Consider the following 13,807-nt stretch of genomic DNA (forward strand, 5'->3'; position numbering starts at 1 on the left):
GCCTTTTGGCACTTGATATCAAGATTCTCTATGGTTGTTGATGATCCCTGAGGACCATGGTTGACGCAATGAATCATGTTAATTGGTATCCTAATGCTGAAACATCCTTGAGTTTGTGAAGTGATAATTCAGTCTTAGGGAGGGCAGTTAATAATAAGCCTTACGTTTTCTAAATTCTCAAAGCTTCCTTTTCTTCACTCTCCTTCTATCCTACAACCCCCTGACCCACCCCCTGTGGCAGGCTCCTCCATTAAGAATATGCCTTTTGGGCCCCCATGGCTCTGGCAAAACTGTATGTGGAAGACAGTTGGCAGAAGAATTGGGCATTTTTCATATCCAGTTTGAAGAATTTCTTCAAGAAAAATTAATGCTTAAAACTGAGAAGAAAGTTGGACCTGAATTTGAGGACGATTCTGAGGATGAACAATTAGCAAAACAAGAACTTGAAGAGCTTGCAATTCAGGCCAATGTTACAATTGAGGAAGAAAATACAAAGAAGCTGGTAGGAATATTAATACTCTCCTTGCAGATAACTGTGCTTACTGGTGTTACTTTGGGGGAGAAGAATATAAGCTGATTCACTTTGTTATACAGCAGAAACTAACACACCATTGTAAAGCAATTATACTCCAATTAAGATGTTAAAAAAAAAGAAACAAACTCTATAAAGTTTCTAAGAAGAAAAAAATAGCCCATAAAAATCATTTATGAGTCATCCTCCCCATATGTTTAATACAGATCTTACTGCTCATCTAGAATATAAAATACTGAGTTTTACATGACTCCAATAAAAAACAGAAAAGCTTTTCCTGACAAGAGTGTTATATAGCATTTATTTGGGACGATGCTATTTGATATGTCTGACCTAGACTGTAAGGTTTTCCATTATTGTGTTCTCCGTTTTCTATTTAACGTCATAAAAAATCTGTCCCAGCGCCAGTGGAGATCTCAAAATATTAATTTCTAATGATGCCTCATAAGAAAGTTTGTATATATCTCTTAGGTGTTTTTTATCTGGAGGTATAAAGAGAAAGTTCTTAATTCTAACTCACTTTTTAACCATTTCTGATATAGCTGGACCCTTTTCTTCTCAAATGATTTCCTATAAATGGACGCAGGTACAGATTATATTCCAGATGACTGCCTGCCTGGCCCATCCTTTAATCAGGATCTAGGTTGAATAATTATAAGATAGACGACAAAAATCAGTTAAGCTTTATAGGTGTGTGATATAGACTGAACAAGGTTTTAGTAAAAATGATGAGACAGGTATCCTGAGACCATGTATGAAAATCAGTCATGCTAATTGCTAGTAACTCCTCTTAGCAATAGTAATTATCATTTAATATTTAAAACCATATTAAATATTAATTTAAAGAAAAGAGCTCAGATTTTTAAATGTTTATGAGCAACAGTATAAAAAATGACCTGAGGGACTTCCCTGGTGGTCCAGTGGTTAAGACACCGTGCTCCCAGTGCAGGGGCCCAGGTGCGATCCCTGGTCAGGGAACTAGATCCTGCATGTGTGCTGCAACTAAGAGTCCTCATGCTGCAACGAAGATCCCGTGTACTGCAACTAAGACCCAGCGCAGCCAAAATAAATAAATACGTAAATACTTTTGAAAAAACTGACCTGAGAAAAACAGTCCTTATCCTAATCAACTATGTAACATAGTATTATTTATTAATATACTGTTTAAAATTTTTGTTTTGTTTTCTGATTTTTGTTTGTACCCTCAGGAAGTACAGCTTACAGAAGAAGAAGAAGCAATCAGATTAAATCTAACAGAAAATGAGCCATTGCCTCCCGAAATCCTTGAAGCAATTCTCTCTGAGTGGTGGTTTAAGGAACCCATACGGTATCTTAATTTATGTAGGCTTTTATACATTTATTGACTTTTATTTGATTTATTCTTAAAAGTTAAAAACGTAATCCAACATAAATTTAAGAATTTTCTCCTTTACTCTCATGTAAACTAGTGATTCCACACATTAAAAACATCTAGGGGATTATTTAGGGACTTCCCTGGTGGCCAGTAGTTAAGAATCCGCCTGCCAATGCAGGGGACACTGGTCCAGGAGCTCTGGTCCAGGAAGATCCCACAGCCGCGGAGCAACTAAGCCCGTGCGCCACAACTATTGAGCCTGTGCTCTAGAGGCCGCAAACTACAGCTACTGAAGCCTGTATGCCTAGAGCCCGTGCTCCACAACAAAAGAAGCCACCGCAATGAGAAGCCCGCGCACCACAACAAAGAGTAGCCCCTGCTTGCCGCAACTGGAGAAAGCTGGCATGCAGCAACAAAGACCCAATGCAGCCAAAAGTAAATAAATAAATTTAAAAAAACATCTAGAGGATTATTTTAAAAATACTGATGCCAGGGACCCCACCCCAAAATAATTGAATCAAAATCTTTAGAGGTGTGAGGTTGGGGCCTGGGCATTGGAGCTCCCCAGGGGATTATAATGTGTAGTTGTGATTAAGGATCCATATTCTAATCCTGTGTACACTCATGACGTACCAGACTCTTTGCCTTGTAGTCTTTTAACAATTAGTTAATTCCACTGTCAACTTAAAGAATAACGCACAACCTGAGGGTTGTGAGTTTAAATTTTATTCAGGGTCTTACTGGGGACTATAGCCTGGGAGATAGCTCTGAAGACCTGTTCCAAAGAGGTAGGGGAGGAGCCAGTACACATGTATGAATTTCTTGGCTAGGATATACATGTAGTTAAGCATATATCTTGGTAAAAGATTGCTGCTAATCACAAAGAACAGATATCCCAAGTTAATGATTTTAGTGCTTTTCTATGTATGGGAAAATGCAAGAATCTGGGGTCATTGAAATTCTTCCTGAGATATGCATTTAACTATCTAGGGGCCTGTTTATCCAAAGGACAGAGTGCCTCATCCTGTTTTTTCATCCTGAATTCTTTTCAGAGTACGCTGTCGGTAGGTGACTGCAGTGGGTTGTGACTTAACCCCTGTATAACTGGTTGATGAGCAACGCTCTTTGTTTTTGTTGCAGTGGTTGTTCACACCGCTAAATAGCTGTCCATAGTCTCATCCCTTTACCAACAGCCAGGAACAAGCCTGACGCCAGACAGAACAAACTAAGAATTCCAGGCCACCAGAGTTTAAGGCTTCACCTCGATTTCCTAACCAGAATCTCTTACCTCAGTATCCACCAGAAGAAAGTGAAATGATACTTACAGTACTGATAATAGCAAACACTTATATGGAACTTACTGTGTGCCAGATACTGTTCTCCTATATTTTATTCATATTAATTTCCTTAATCCTTACAACTTCCCTCTGGGACAGAAAGTTTATTTTCTCATTCTGGAGATAAGAAAACTTTATCATTAGAGAATTCAAATGACTGGCAGGTCCCAGTCCTCCTCTGGTCACTCTCTTTCACTTAGTCCCTGGCCTAACCAAGTAGTGGGATTATTAGTCACTTTAATTTTAATTTCTTGTTCCCTAAATTAGATCAATAGTCGTAGTAAACTTAGGCATGTTGCTGGCAGCAACATAGTCATGGGTTTTTCTTCATTAACTTAGCTCCTGACCTCACATACATTTAAAAAAAAAAAAAAAAGCGTATGGATTGAAGAAAAGTAAAAGTGAAATTGTAATAGCCTAAATAAAATAGCTGAACATTAGCACTATGTTAAGACTTATTACAATGAAGACTGTAATAATATAAGAAATTTTATTATACAACAGTTATGTTAAAAAAGGATACAAAGTTATTTATAATATGATAGAAAGTTGAACAAATGAAGAACCAACTAGAAAGAAACAAAACAAAATGTCAGTAACCTCTTGGATATGAGGTTGCAGATAATTTTGTCCTTTTTTCATCACTTTATTTCTGATTTTTCTATAGTGAGATTTATTGCTTTTATAATCAGGAAAAAACATGTTTTAAAAAGGCATCTGTCCTAGAGATCTAATGTAACTAATTACATTAGTTACATTACTTCGGTTTTGTATGTGAGAAGCAAGAGAGAGTTGAAGGATGTCTCTGAAGTTTGGCACCTGGATACTAGTGAGTCAGAGGAAGAGCTGTGTGGAAGGGTAACAGTGAGCGTGATTTTTTGACAGTATGATGCATATATAATTCCTGAAGGGCATTCAGATGGAGAAACTAGGCAGCTTGTTGAAAATTCTAAATCAAAACTCAGAAGAAAGTTTGGGTGTAGAGGTAAAAGATTTAGATGTAATTGACAAAGAAGTAACAGCTAGAACAGAAGAGACTTTGCTGAAGGCACCTCTAAAGAAAACAACACATATCTTACGGCCAATATATGTAAATTTGCCCACTTAATTAGAAAGAAAACAATATTTCTAAATGACAGTTAAGAGCTGAAACTGTCAAATGTTCATGAAAGTCCTATTCCTTTGAAGAAGAGAACGTATATTTAAATATAAATAGTTAAACCAAATCTTAGATAAATGAGATAAACTTTCATTCAAAAAGGGACCAATATTAAACCTCTCAACTAAACCAAGCCAGGTTCTCCAAGCCTGATTGTTTTTATAAATACTCCCTAATGAAAATGTGTTAACATTCCAAGTTATTTTCATGATTCTTGAAGTTTCATCATACTTGAGCAAGTTTGATGATCCTGTCTGAATAGGATCATCTTACATATGAGCCAAGACAACATTAATAATTGTCGCTGGTTACAAAGGGAGCCAGGGAAGAGGGTTATGAACTTTCCCATGAAAAGAAACATCATTAGAAGAAAAATGACTAAAGGGTAAGGATTCTCAATAAAGGGGTGGAGGGCAGCCAAGTAAACTCTTTATGTAAACGGTGACACATTCATTAGGCTGGTCACTTGTCCCAAGCAGAGAACTTATTTTCTCTTTCCCTGTGATCTTCTCACAACTTTTAGTAGGCTTCTAATTAATGGTAATTGTCTATAAACTGATTGACAGTACTTTTATACTATAAATATAAGTATAAAATATTATCATTTTAATCCAACTCAGTACATTTGGGAGAAGAAACAGCATGTAGAAATATTAAAAAATTAAAAGGTACTATAGGAAACTGGTTATTCATTGGGTGTCTTATGTAAAGTTGAAAGTTATCAGTACTTTTTTCATTTTTAAATCAATAGTTATAATATTTTAAGCCAATAAAGTAAGTTATGAAATTTCCACCTAGTTCCACAGGTTTTGTATTAGATGGTTTCCCGCAATATCCTGATGAGGTCCAGTTTCTGGGGAAATATGGGTTTTTCCCAGATGCTGCTGTTTTTATACAAATTGATCATCAAGATGTTTCTGATCGCCTCCTTCCTACCCAAATTGGAAAGTGGAAAATGAAACAAAAGAAGAAATTAGAAAGGAAAAAACTCATCAAAGAAATGAAGGCAAAAATCAAGGTATGTATCTGTTAAAAAAAAAGCATGAGAGTAAATGTGTTCAGCATTTATCCAGTTTATAAAGTGGTCTTTACAAAAATGTAGTTTTCTGATTTTAATACCACATTCAGTATGAAAACATTTTCATCAAATATTAAGACAATTTATAATTAAAGAGTTAAGAATTATTTGAGGGCTTTATGATTATCTACATGTTAATGTTTCTCACTCCAAGGCAAGTAAAATTAAAGATAGTGGTAGCACCAAAGTATCCTTATACCAGACACTGGAGCACAGTTGAAGAGGCAGCAAGTGGAGCAGACCTTGAAACACAAAGAATTAAAATTTTCATTGACTTTTTCACTAGCTCCTGGAATGGTGACACCATCCATCAAGGCCGTTTTAGCCTGTAGTACAACAAATCCAGGTATTAGCTTACAACATCTTTTCTTGAACTGTAGTCTGAGAAGTTTCCACAAAATGTTCAAAAGTGTCATAGAGAACCTAGCAATTCCACTCCTAGGAACCTATCTAACAGAAATGAAAACATGTCCATGTAACAATTTGTATGTGGAAGTTCACACAGCATTATTCATAATAGCCAAAAAGTAGAAACAGTTCAATGTCCATCAACTGATGAATGGATAAACAAAATGTGGTAAATATCCAGATAGGGTCCCTTGGCTTCCAGCCCAAGGTGGCAACATAGGAGCCTCCTGAACTCAATCCACTCTGAAAGAAATCCAGAAATTAGCTGAGTGACTCCTACACATTGGGCAAATGAGAAAATACCCACATCACCTACATCATAACAGCTGCTGCTTGAGTGTCTAGCTTCCAATCAGCCTATGCTGACTGTGATCCTCCCATTTGGGACACTGATAGGTCATGGTACCCCCTCAACTACTGGGAGCAACTAAAAACGAATAAAGTGGCTTAAACAAGTACAAAGCCTTAAGAGATGGCCAAGAGCAGGGGCCAGCCTGAGCTGTGTTCATCTTCCACACAAGACCACTCTGTCAAGACAGGGAGAGGTGGCTGTTTTATCTAATGGGTAGAGACCAACACATAGAGTCAAAGAAAATGAAAAAACAGAGGAATATGTTCCAAACGGAGGAACAAGATAAAATGCCAGAAACACACCTTACTGAAACAAAGATAAGTGATTTATCTGATAAAGAGTTTAAACTAAAAGTCATAAGGATGCTCACCAACGTCAGGAGAACAATGCATAAGCAAAGTGAAATTTTCAAGAGATAGAAAATATAAGAAAGTACCAAACAGAAGTCACAGAGCTGAAGAATACAATAACCAAACTGAAAAATTCAGTACAATAGCAGACTGTAGACACATAAATCAGTTTAACAGAATAGAAAGCACAGAAATAATCCCATGCATATATTGTCAGTTAATTTATGACAGACTAGCCAAGGATGTACAATGGGGAAAAGATAGTTTCTTCAATAAATGGTGCTGGGAAAACTGTATAGCCTGCTGCAGAAGAATAAAACTGAACACCTATCTTACACCATACACAAAAATCTACTCAAAATGGATCAAAGACTTGAAACACAAGCCCTGAAACCCTAAAACTCCTATAAGAAAGGGGGATAAGCTTCTTGACATCAATCTTGGCAATGATGGTTTTTTTTTTTGATTTGACACCAAAAGCAAAAATAAATAAGCGGGACTACATCAAACTAAAAAATTTTCTGCCCAGCAAAAGAAACCATCAACAAGATAAAAAGGCAGTCTAGGGAATGGGAAAAAGTATTTGTAAATCATATATCTGATAAAGGATTAAAATCCAAAATATATAAAGAACTCATACAACCCAGTATCCAAAAAAAATCCAATTTTTTAAAATGGGCAGATGAACTGAATAGATATTCTTCCAAAGAAGGCATACAAATGACAACAGGTACATGAAAAGGTACTCAACATCACTAATCATCAGATAAATGCAAATCAAAACCACAATGAGATATCACCTCTCACACCTGTTAGGGTATCTAAAATCGAAAAGACGAGATAAATGCTGGTGAGGATGTGGAGAAAAAGGAGCGCTTGTGCACTGTTGGTAGGAATGTCAACTAGTACAGCCATCGTGGAAATCAGTATGGAGGTTCCACAAGTAATTAAAAAATAGAATTACCATATGATCCAGGAATCCCACTTCTGGGTATATATATCCAAAGGAAACAAAGTCATTATCTCAAAGAGATATCTCTCCTCCCATGTTCATAGCAGCATTATTCACAATAGCCAAGGTGTGGAAACAACCTGTGTCTGCCAACAGGTGAATGGATAAAGAAGTGGTGTGTATACACACACACACACACACACACACACACACACACACAATGGAATGTTGTTTAGCCATGGGAAAGAAGGAAATCCTGACGTTTGCAACAACATGGATGGACCTTGAGGGCATTATGCTAAGTTAAATAAGCCAGGCAGAGAAAGACAAATACTGCATGGTATCACTTGTATGTGGAATCTAAAATCAAATCAAACTCATAGAAACAGACTAGAAAAGTGGTTGTCATGGGCTGGGAGGTGTGGGAAATGGGGAGAAGTTGATAAAATGGTACAAAAGTTCAGCTATAAGATGAATAAGACCTAAGGAGCTAATGTATGACATGATGACTATAGTTGGTAATGCTGTACTACTGTATAATTGAAATTTGGCAAGAGAGTAGAACTTAAATGTTGTCACACACACAAGATAAATATGTGAGGTGACGGATGTGTTAATTAACTAAATGGGAGAAGTCCTTTCACAATGTATACGTATCAAATCTTCATGACATACACTTTAAATATCTTACAATTTTATAAAGCTGGAAAAATAAATAAATAAATAGTATATTCATATAATGGAGTAGTATTCAGTACTTTTAATGAATGTACTATTGATACCCCCTACAATATGGATGACTACCAAAATCATTATACTGAGTAAATGAAGCCAGGCAAAGAAAATAGTACATACTCTATGATTCATTCCATATGTATGACATGTCTTGAAAGGACACATTTATAGATCTGGGTTGAGTAGAAAGAATAGGGCTTTCAAATCTGGAACTAGGAAGACCAAGATGGGACATGAGAACTGTGTTAAATTATGTGACGGTCTTTTATACTGAAGAGAGTATGTCATTGTTCCATGTGGCCACAGGGGAAAGAAGCACCATTGGTAGGAGGAAGTACAGGGAGATGTATTTCATTATTAGTAAGACTTTCCAAAAAGAACAAAGACTGAAGGCAGTGAGCTACTTGTCAATAGATAAGCGTAGACTGAGTGGACATTTGGCAGGGAGAGTATGGAAGAAAGCTCTCTTTAGTGTCAGAGAGCTAAGCAGTTAGTTCCAATTTTCAGCTACTGTGACTTAAATTACTGAATACCTTATCACAACTCGATACTTATTAAATTATAAACAAAGTGTTAAAACCATGAAGTTCCTCTGTCACTGCTCAGACACAGTTGTCAAGTTCTTTTCATCTTTTCATCTTGCCAAAGGAAATCCCTCTATCCATCTTGCCATCCATCCCTTTGCTCCACCACACTAAGATTACACGTCTCAGGCCATCCCTGTCCCATACAAAATCAAAGCCAATCTCTCAGCCATCCAAGAACTGTGGAAGTCAGGAGAGAGGTGTGGCAAGACATCAAGCTTCACACCAGTCTACATGACATCCTTCCCTTTTCTGCTGCTGATCTCTGAAGAAAGTGGGCCAAAGTGTCTGCCAGGCAAGAGGCTCTATAAACATGAGAATGGAAAAGAAAGAAGAGGGCATACCAAAGCACAGCTGCATGTTACCTCCTTGTGGGATCTGGCACCTTTAGACCAGTGTTCTCAGAGAACTCTCTGTGCTGATGGAAATGTTCTGTATCTTCACTGTCCAATACAGCAGCCACTAGCCACACATGTGGTTATTAAGCAGTTGAAATGTATTTAGTTGGTGAGGCTGAGAAATCAAATGTTTAATTTTATTTAATTTTAATAGAGCTGCAAGTGACTTGTAGCTGCCATACTGGACGGAGCAGCTCTAAAGCAATCAAGCCCCAGCCTAGACATCACATGCCCTGAGGATTTTAGGGATATGGAACAGGAAAGAGCAGATTTACACCTTTCTTCTCATACCCACAGCTCTGCCCTGGTTCAGATTCTTTTCACCTCACACCCAGCACTCCTACGATGACCTCCTAATTGTCCTACCAGGCTTCATATCTGGGCCCTCCAGGCCATCCTTCGGGCAACCTGATCTTCCTAAAACTCTGTTTTGATCAAGTCACTCTGTTAAGATCTGAACTCCTCAGTCTGGCATTTAAAGCCCTCCCAATCCTGTTCCAAACCCTCTTTCTAACTTTATTTCTCAGTTGGAACAAATACAAACCCTCCTTACAGCTCCATCATACAATGTGCTTTTTCATACCCTTATCTGGGAGTTTCTTACACCATCCTCACACTAGCTGTGTTATACTATGTGAATTAAACCTTCTGACTTTATTAACTCATCTATAAAGTGGGATAATGCTGTCCGCCTTGCAGTATATTTTGAGCAGAAAATGAAAGAATATACATGTGCAGTGCTCAGAACAGTGATGGCACCTGGCAGACATGCAATAATTAGTTAAACTTCACTGACCACTACTTATTTGAGTGAAAGGATCAGAGGAGAAACAGACTCATAATATGTGTGTGCTTTATTATACATACTTTGCATTTCTTTTTGGTATATACAGTGGTTTCCTTATATGTTATGAAAACACAAAGGAGACTGTATTTTCATAACTCTACAGTTAAAGCACCTATGGTAAAACTCTGGTTTTAAAAAAGGAAATTAGAGTTTTTATAACTCTTACCCTCTGAAAAGCTACAGAATCTCTCTGGGGCTCATGAACTATATTAATTTGATTCAATTCAGTTTTAGAATTCTATCTACAGATATGTCTTGAATGTCAACAAAACATAAATTATCTGAAATGTATACTCAGTAATTGTCAGATAAAAGGAGCACAGTCCTGATGGCCTAGACCGGAGCTCCCAGGGCATGTCTTTAAGGCACTTCTCTGATCTCCCAGTATTTAAGGGGACTCCAGTTTCAAGAGTCCTGAGCCAATGAGCCCCCAAACCCAAGGGGTGCTGGTTAGTTTTCATGCAAACCTTAAGGTCATATCAAAGTCCCAGTATTTAAGGGGACTCCAGTTTCAAGAGTCCTGAGCCAATGAGCCCCCAAACCCAAGGGGTGCTGGTTAGTTTTCATGCAAACCTTAAGGTCATATCAAAGGACCTATTCATTGCATTAGATTTAGAGACCCCTAGAAGGACTGGAGGACTACTTATACACCATATGTGTGAATGCATCCAAAGTACATGTGCTTTTCTCACATGGATTCTTTAGGCAATTACATCTTAATAATATGATGAAAGATTATCAAACATTTCCAACAAAGAGCCTCTAAGTATTTCCCTGTTTCTCCATGTATAAAATCCACCTCTCCACCAAAGGAAACAAATAAGTAATCCATTTTGAAAAGGAATTCTAAAGTTTATAGAAAAAGTGACTGATCCCAAGTACCATTTATCCCTCTGGAGGGAAGTAGCTGATCAAGAGGTCCAGAGGTCCAAAGATGTAAGTGACATAATTACCACTATCACATGCTTTTCTGGAAAGTATCCTTCTACCCAAATATTATTCCCCTTTGGGAAAAAAAATTAATATATAGAAAGTAATTTTAGGGCTTCCCTGGTGGCGCAGTGGTTGGGAATCTGCCTGCCAATGCGGGGGACACGGGTTTGAGCCCTGGTCCAGGAAGATCCCACATGTGACAGAGCAACTAAGCCTGTGTGCCACAACTACTGAGCCCGTGAGCCACAACTACTGAGCCAGTGCACCTAGAGACAATGGTCCGCAACAAGAGAAGCCACCGCAATGAGAAGCCTGTGCACTGCAACAAAGCGTAGCTCGCTGCAACTAGAGAAAGCCTGCATGCAGCAACGAAGACCCAATGCAGCCAAGAATAAATAAATTAAATAAATTTTTTTTTAAAAAGTAATTTTATTATTATCCATTAATATTTTTTAATGTCTCTTTCTTTAACAGGATGACATGATTTCTAAAAGAAGGGCTGAACTTATAATAGAGAGAGAGAGAAAAAGGAAAGAAGAGGAGGTAAGTAAATAAAATTGCTTTTTGCAAAAAAAAAGGACACACATATTTAAAACATATATATTTTACACATATATAAAATCTCAGCAATGTAAAATAAAAAGATGCATAGAAGTCTTTTTTTAATTTTTATTTTACGTTGGAGTATAGTTGATTTACAATGTTATATTAGTTTCAGGTGTATAGCAAAGTGATTGTTATACATATACATATATCTATTCTTTTTCAGATTCTTTTCCCATATAGGTTATTACAGAGTATTGAGTAGAGTTCCCTGTGCTATACAGAAGGTCCTTGTTGATTATCTATTTTATATATAGCAGTGTATGTCTGTTAATCCCAACCTCCTAATTTATCCTTCCCCTGCATCTTTCTCCTTTGGTAACCATAAGTTTGTTTTCTAAATCTGTGAGTCTGCGTCTGTTTTGTAAAGAAGCTCATTTGTATTTTTTTTTAGATTCCACATATAAGTGATATGTTATGATATTTGTCTTTCTCTGCCTGATTTACTTCATTTAATATGATAATCTCTAGGTCCATCCACGTCTCTACAAATGACCCAATTTCGTTCCTTTTTTGTTTTGTTTCTTGTTGTTTTTCTGCTACTCTCTTTTTTTCTTTTTTTTTTTTAAACGTCTTTATTGGAGTACAATTGCTTTACATTGTTGTGTTAGTTGCTGCTGTATAACAAAGTGAATCAGCTATACGTATACATATATCCCTATATCCCCTCCCTCTTGCATGTCCCTCACACCCTCCCTATCCGACCCCTCTAAGTGGTCACAAAGCACCAAGCTGATCTCCCTGTGCTATGCGGCTGTTTCCCACTAGCTATCTATTTTACATTTGGTAGTGTATATATGTCAATGCCACTCTCTCACTTCGTCTCAGCTTACCCTTCCCCCTCCCCGTGTCCTCAGGTCCATTCTCTATGTCTGCATCTTCATTCCTGTCCTGCCCCTAGGTTCTTCAGAACCTTTTTTTTTTTTTTTTTTAGATTCCATATATATGTGTTACCATACAGTATTTGTTTTTCTCTTTCTGACTTACTTCACTCTGTATGAGAGGCTCTAGGTCCATCCACCTCATTACAAATAACTCAATTTCATTCCTTTTTATGGCTAATATTCTATTTAATATATATGTATCACATCTTCTTTATCCATTCATCTGTCGATGGGCATTTAGGTTGCTTCCATGACCTGGCTATTGTAAATAGTGCTGCAGTGAACATTGGGGTGCATGTATCTTTTCAAATTATGGTTTTCTCCAGAAATATACCCTGGAGTGGGATTGCTGGATCATAAGGTAGCTCTATTTTTAGTGTTTTTAAGGAAACGCCATACTCTCCTCCATGGTGGCTGAATCAATTTACACTCCCACCAACAGTGTAGGAGGGTTCCCTTTTCTCCACACCCTCTCCAGTATTTATTGTTCAAAGGCTTTTTGAAAATGGCCATTCTGACCTGTGTGAAGTGATACCTCATTGTAGTTTTGATTTGCATTTCTCTAATAATTAGTGACGTTGAGCATCAAAAAGATGCATAGAAGTCTTGATGGAGATATAGAGTTTATGTACAAGTTCTGAGATTCTATATCATTTTTATTTTCTTTACACTTTTTGGTATTCTATAACTGTTTACAATGAACTTTTATTACTTTTATAATCAGAAAAACAAAAATTTTTTAAAGAAAGAAAACCAAGATGTTTAAATAATCTAATACAAAATATAATGATACTACATTAAACTATGCTTCTTGTGGATTTTCATTTGTGCTTTTCACACTTCAGCTCTTGCTACAGGGAGATAGGCTGGGAGCTTGGGTATAAGGTCTAGACAGAGAGGCTGTGAAGTTGTGCTGGGGCTAAAATATAGCTTACCTCGAGGTAAAGAATGGAATGGGGCAGAGCCTGTAGACGCTCAGAGTCACATACTGTGCAGGATGTTCAATACAGCTCCTCTTTTCCATCGGCTGATTTTTTGAAAAGATAAACCTTGAAGATCATGGATTTCGTTTTGTTTAGAGACGAGCTAGTCCCCAGTTGACCTAGCTGACCCAAATGCTACAGCCAAGCACCTCAGATAAAATATTCTGTCTTATAAACAAAATAAGATTTTGTAAGTTAGCTCTTCTGAGACTTAATCTTTTATAAAAGTTGGCTATGTATCTCCCACAATTAATTTATACAAACTGACTTTTGGAAGACAATTCCTGAGATTTTTTTATGAGAGTTCCTGAGATTTTC

General features: G+C 37.1%; 1 protein-coding gene across 1 annotated transcript in view; it reads left to right on the forward strand.

Annotated features, from left to right (window-relative positions):
• AK9 (adenylate kinase 9) overlaps positions 1 to 13,807 on the forward strand; it is a 122,645-nt gene that overhangs the window by 84,647 nt on the left and 24,191 nt on the right. Inside the window, exons 24-27 of the mRNA XM_033418675.2 lie at positions 242 to 502; positions 1,741 to 1,859; positions 5,181 to 5,400; positions 11,494 to 11,562. Coding sequence (XP_033274566.1) covers positions 242 to 502; positions 1,741 to 1,859; positions 5,181 to 5,400; positions 11,494 to 11,562 — 669 coding nt within the window. The remainder of the gene's footprint in view (positions 1 to 241; positions 503 to 1,740; positions 1,860 to 5,180; positions 5,401 to 11,493; positions 11,563 to 13,807) is intronic.

This window comes from Orcinus orca, chromosome 12 (genome assembly GCF_937001465.1).
Source record: "Orcinus orca chromosome 12, mOrcOrc1.1, whole genome shotgun sequence".
Classification (NCBI taxonomy): domain Eukaryota; kingdom Metazoa; phylum Chordata; class Mammalia; order Artiodactyla; family Delphinidae; genus Orcinus; species Orcinus orca.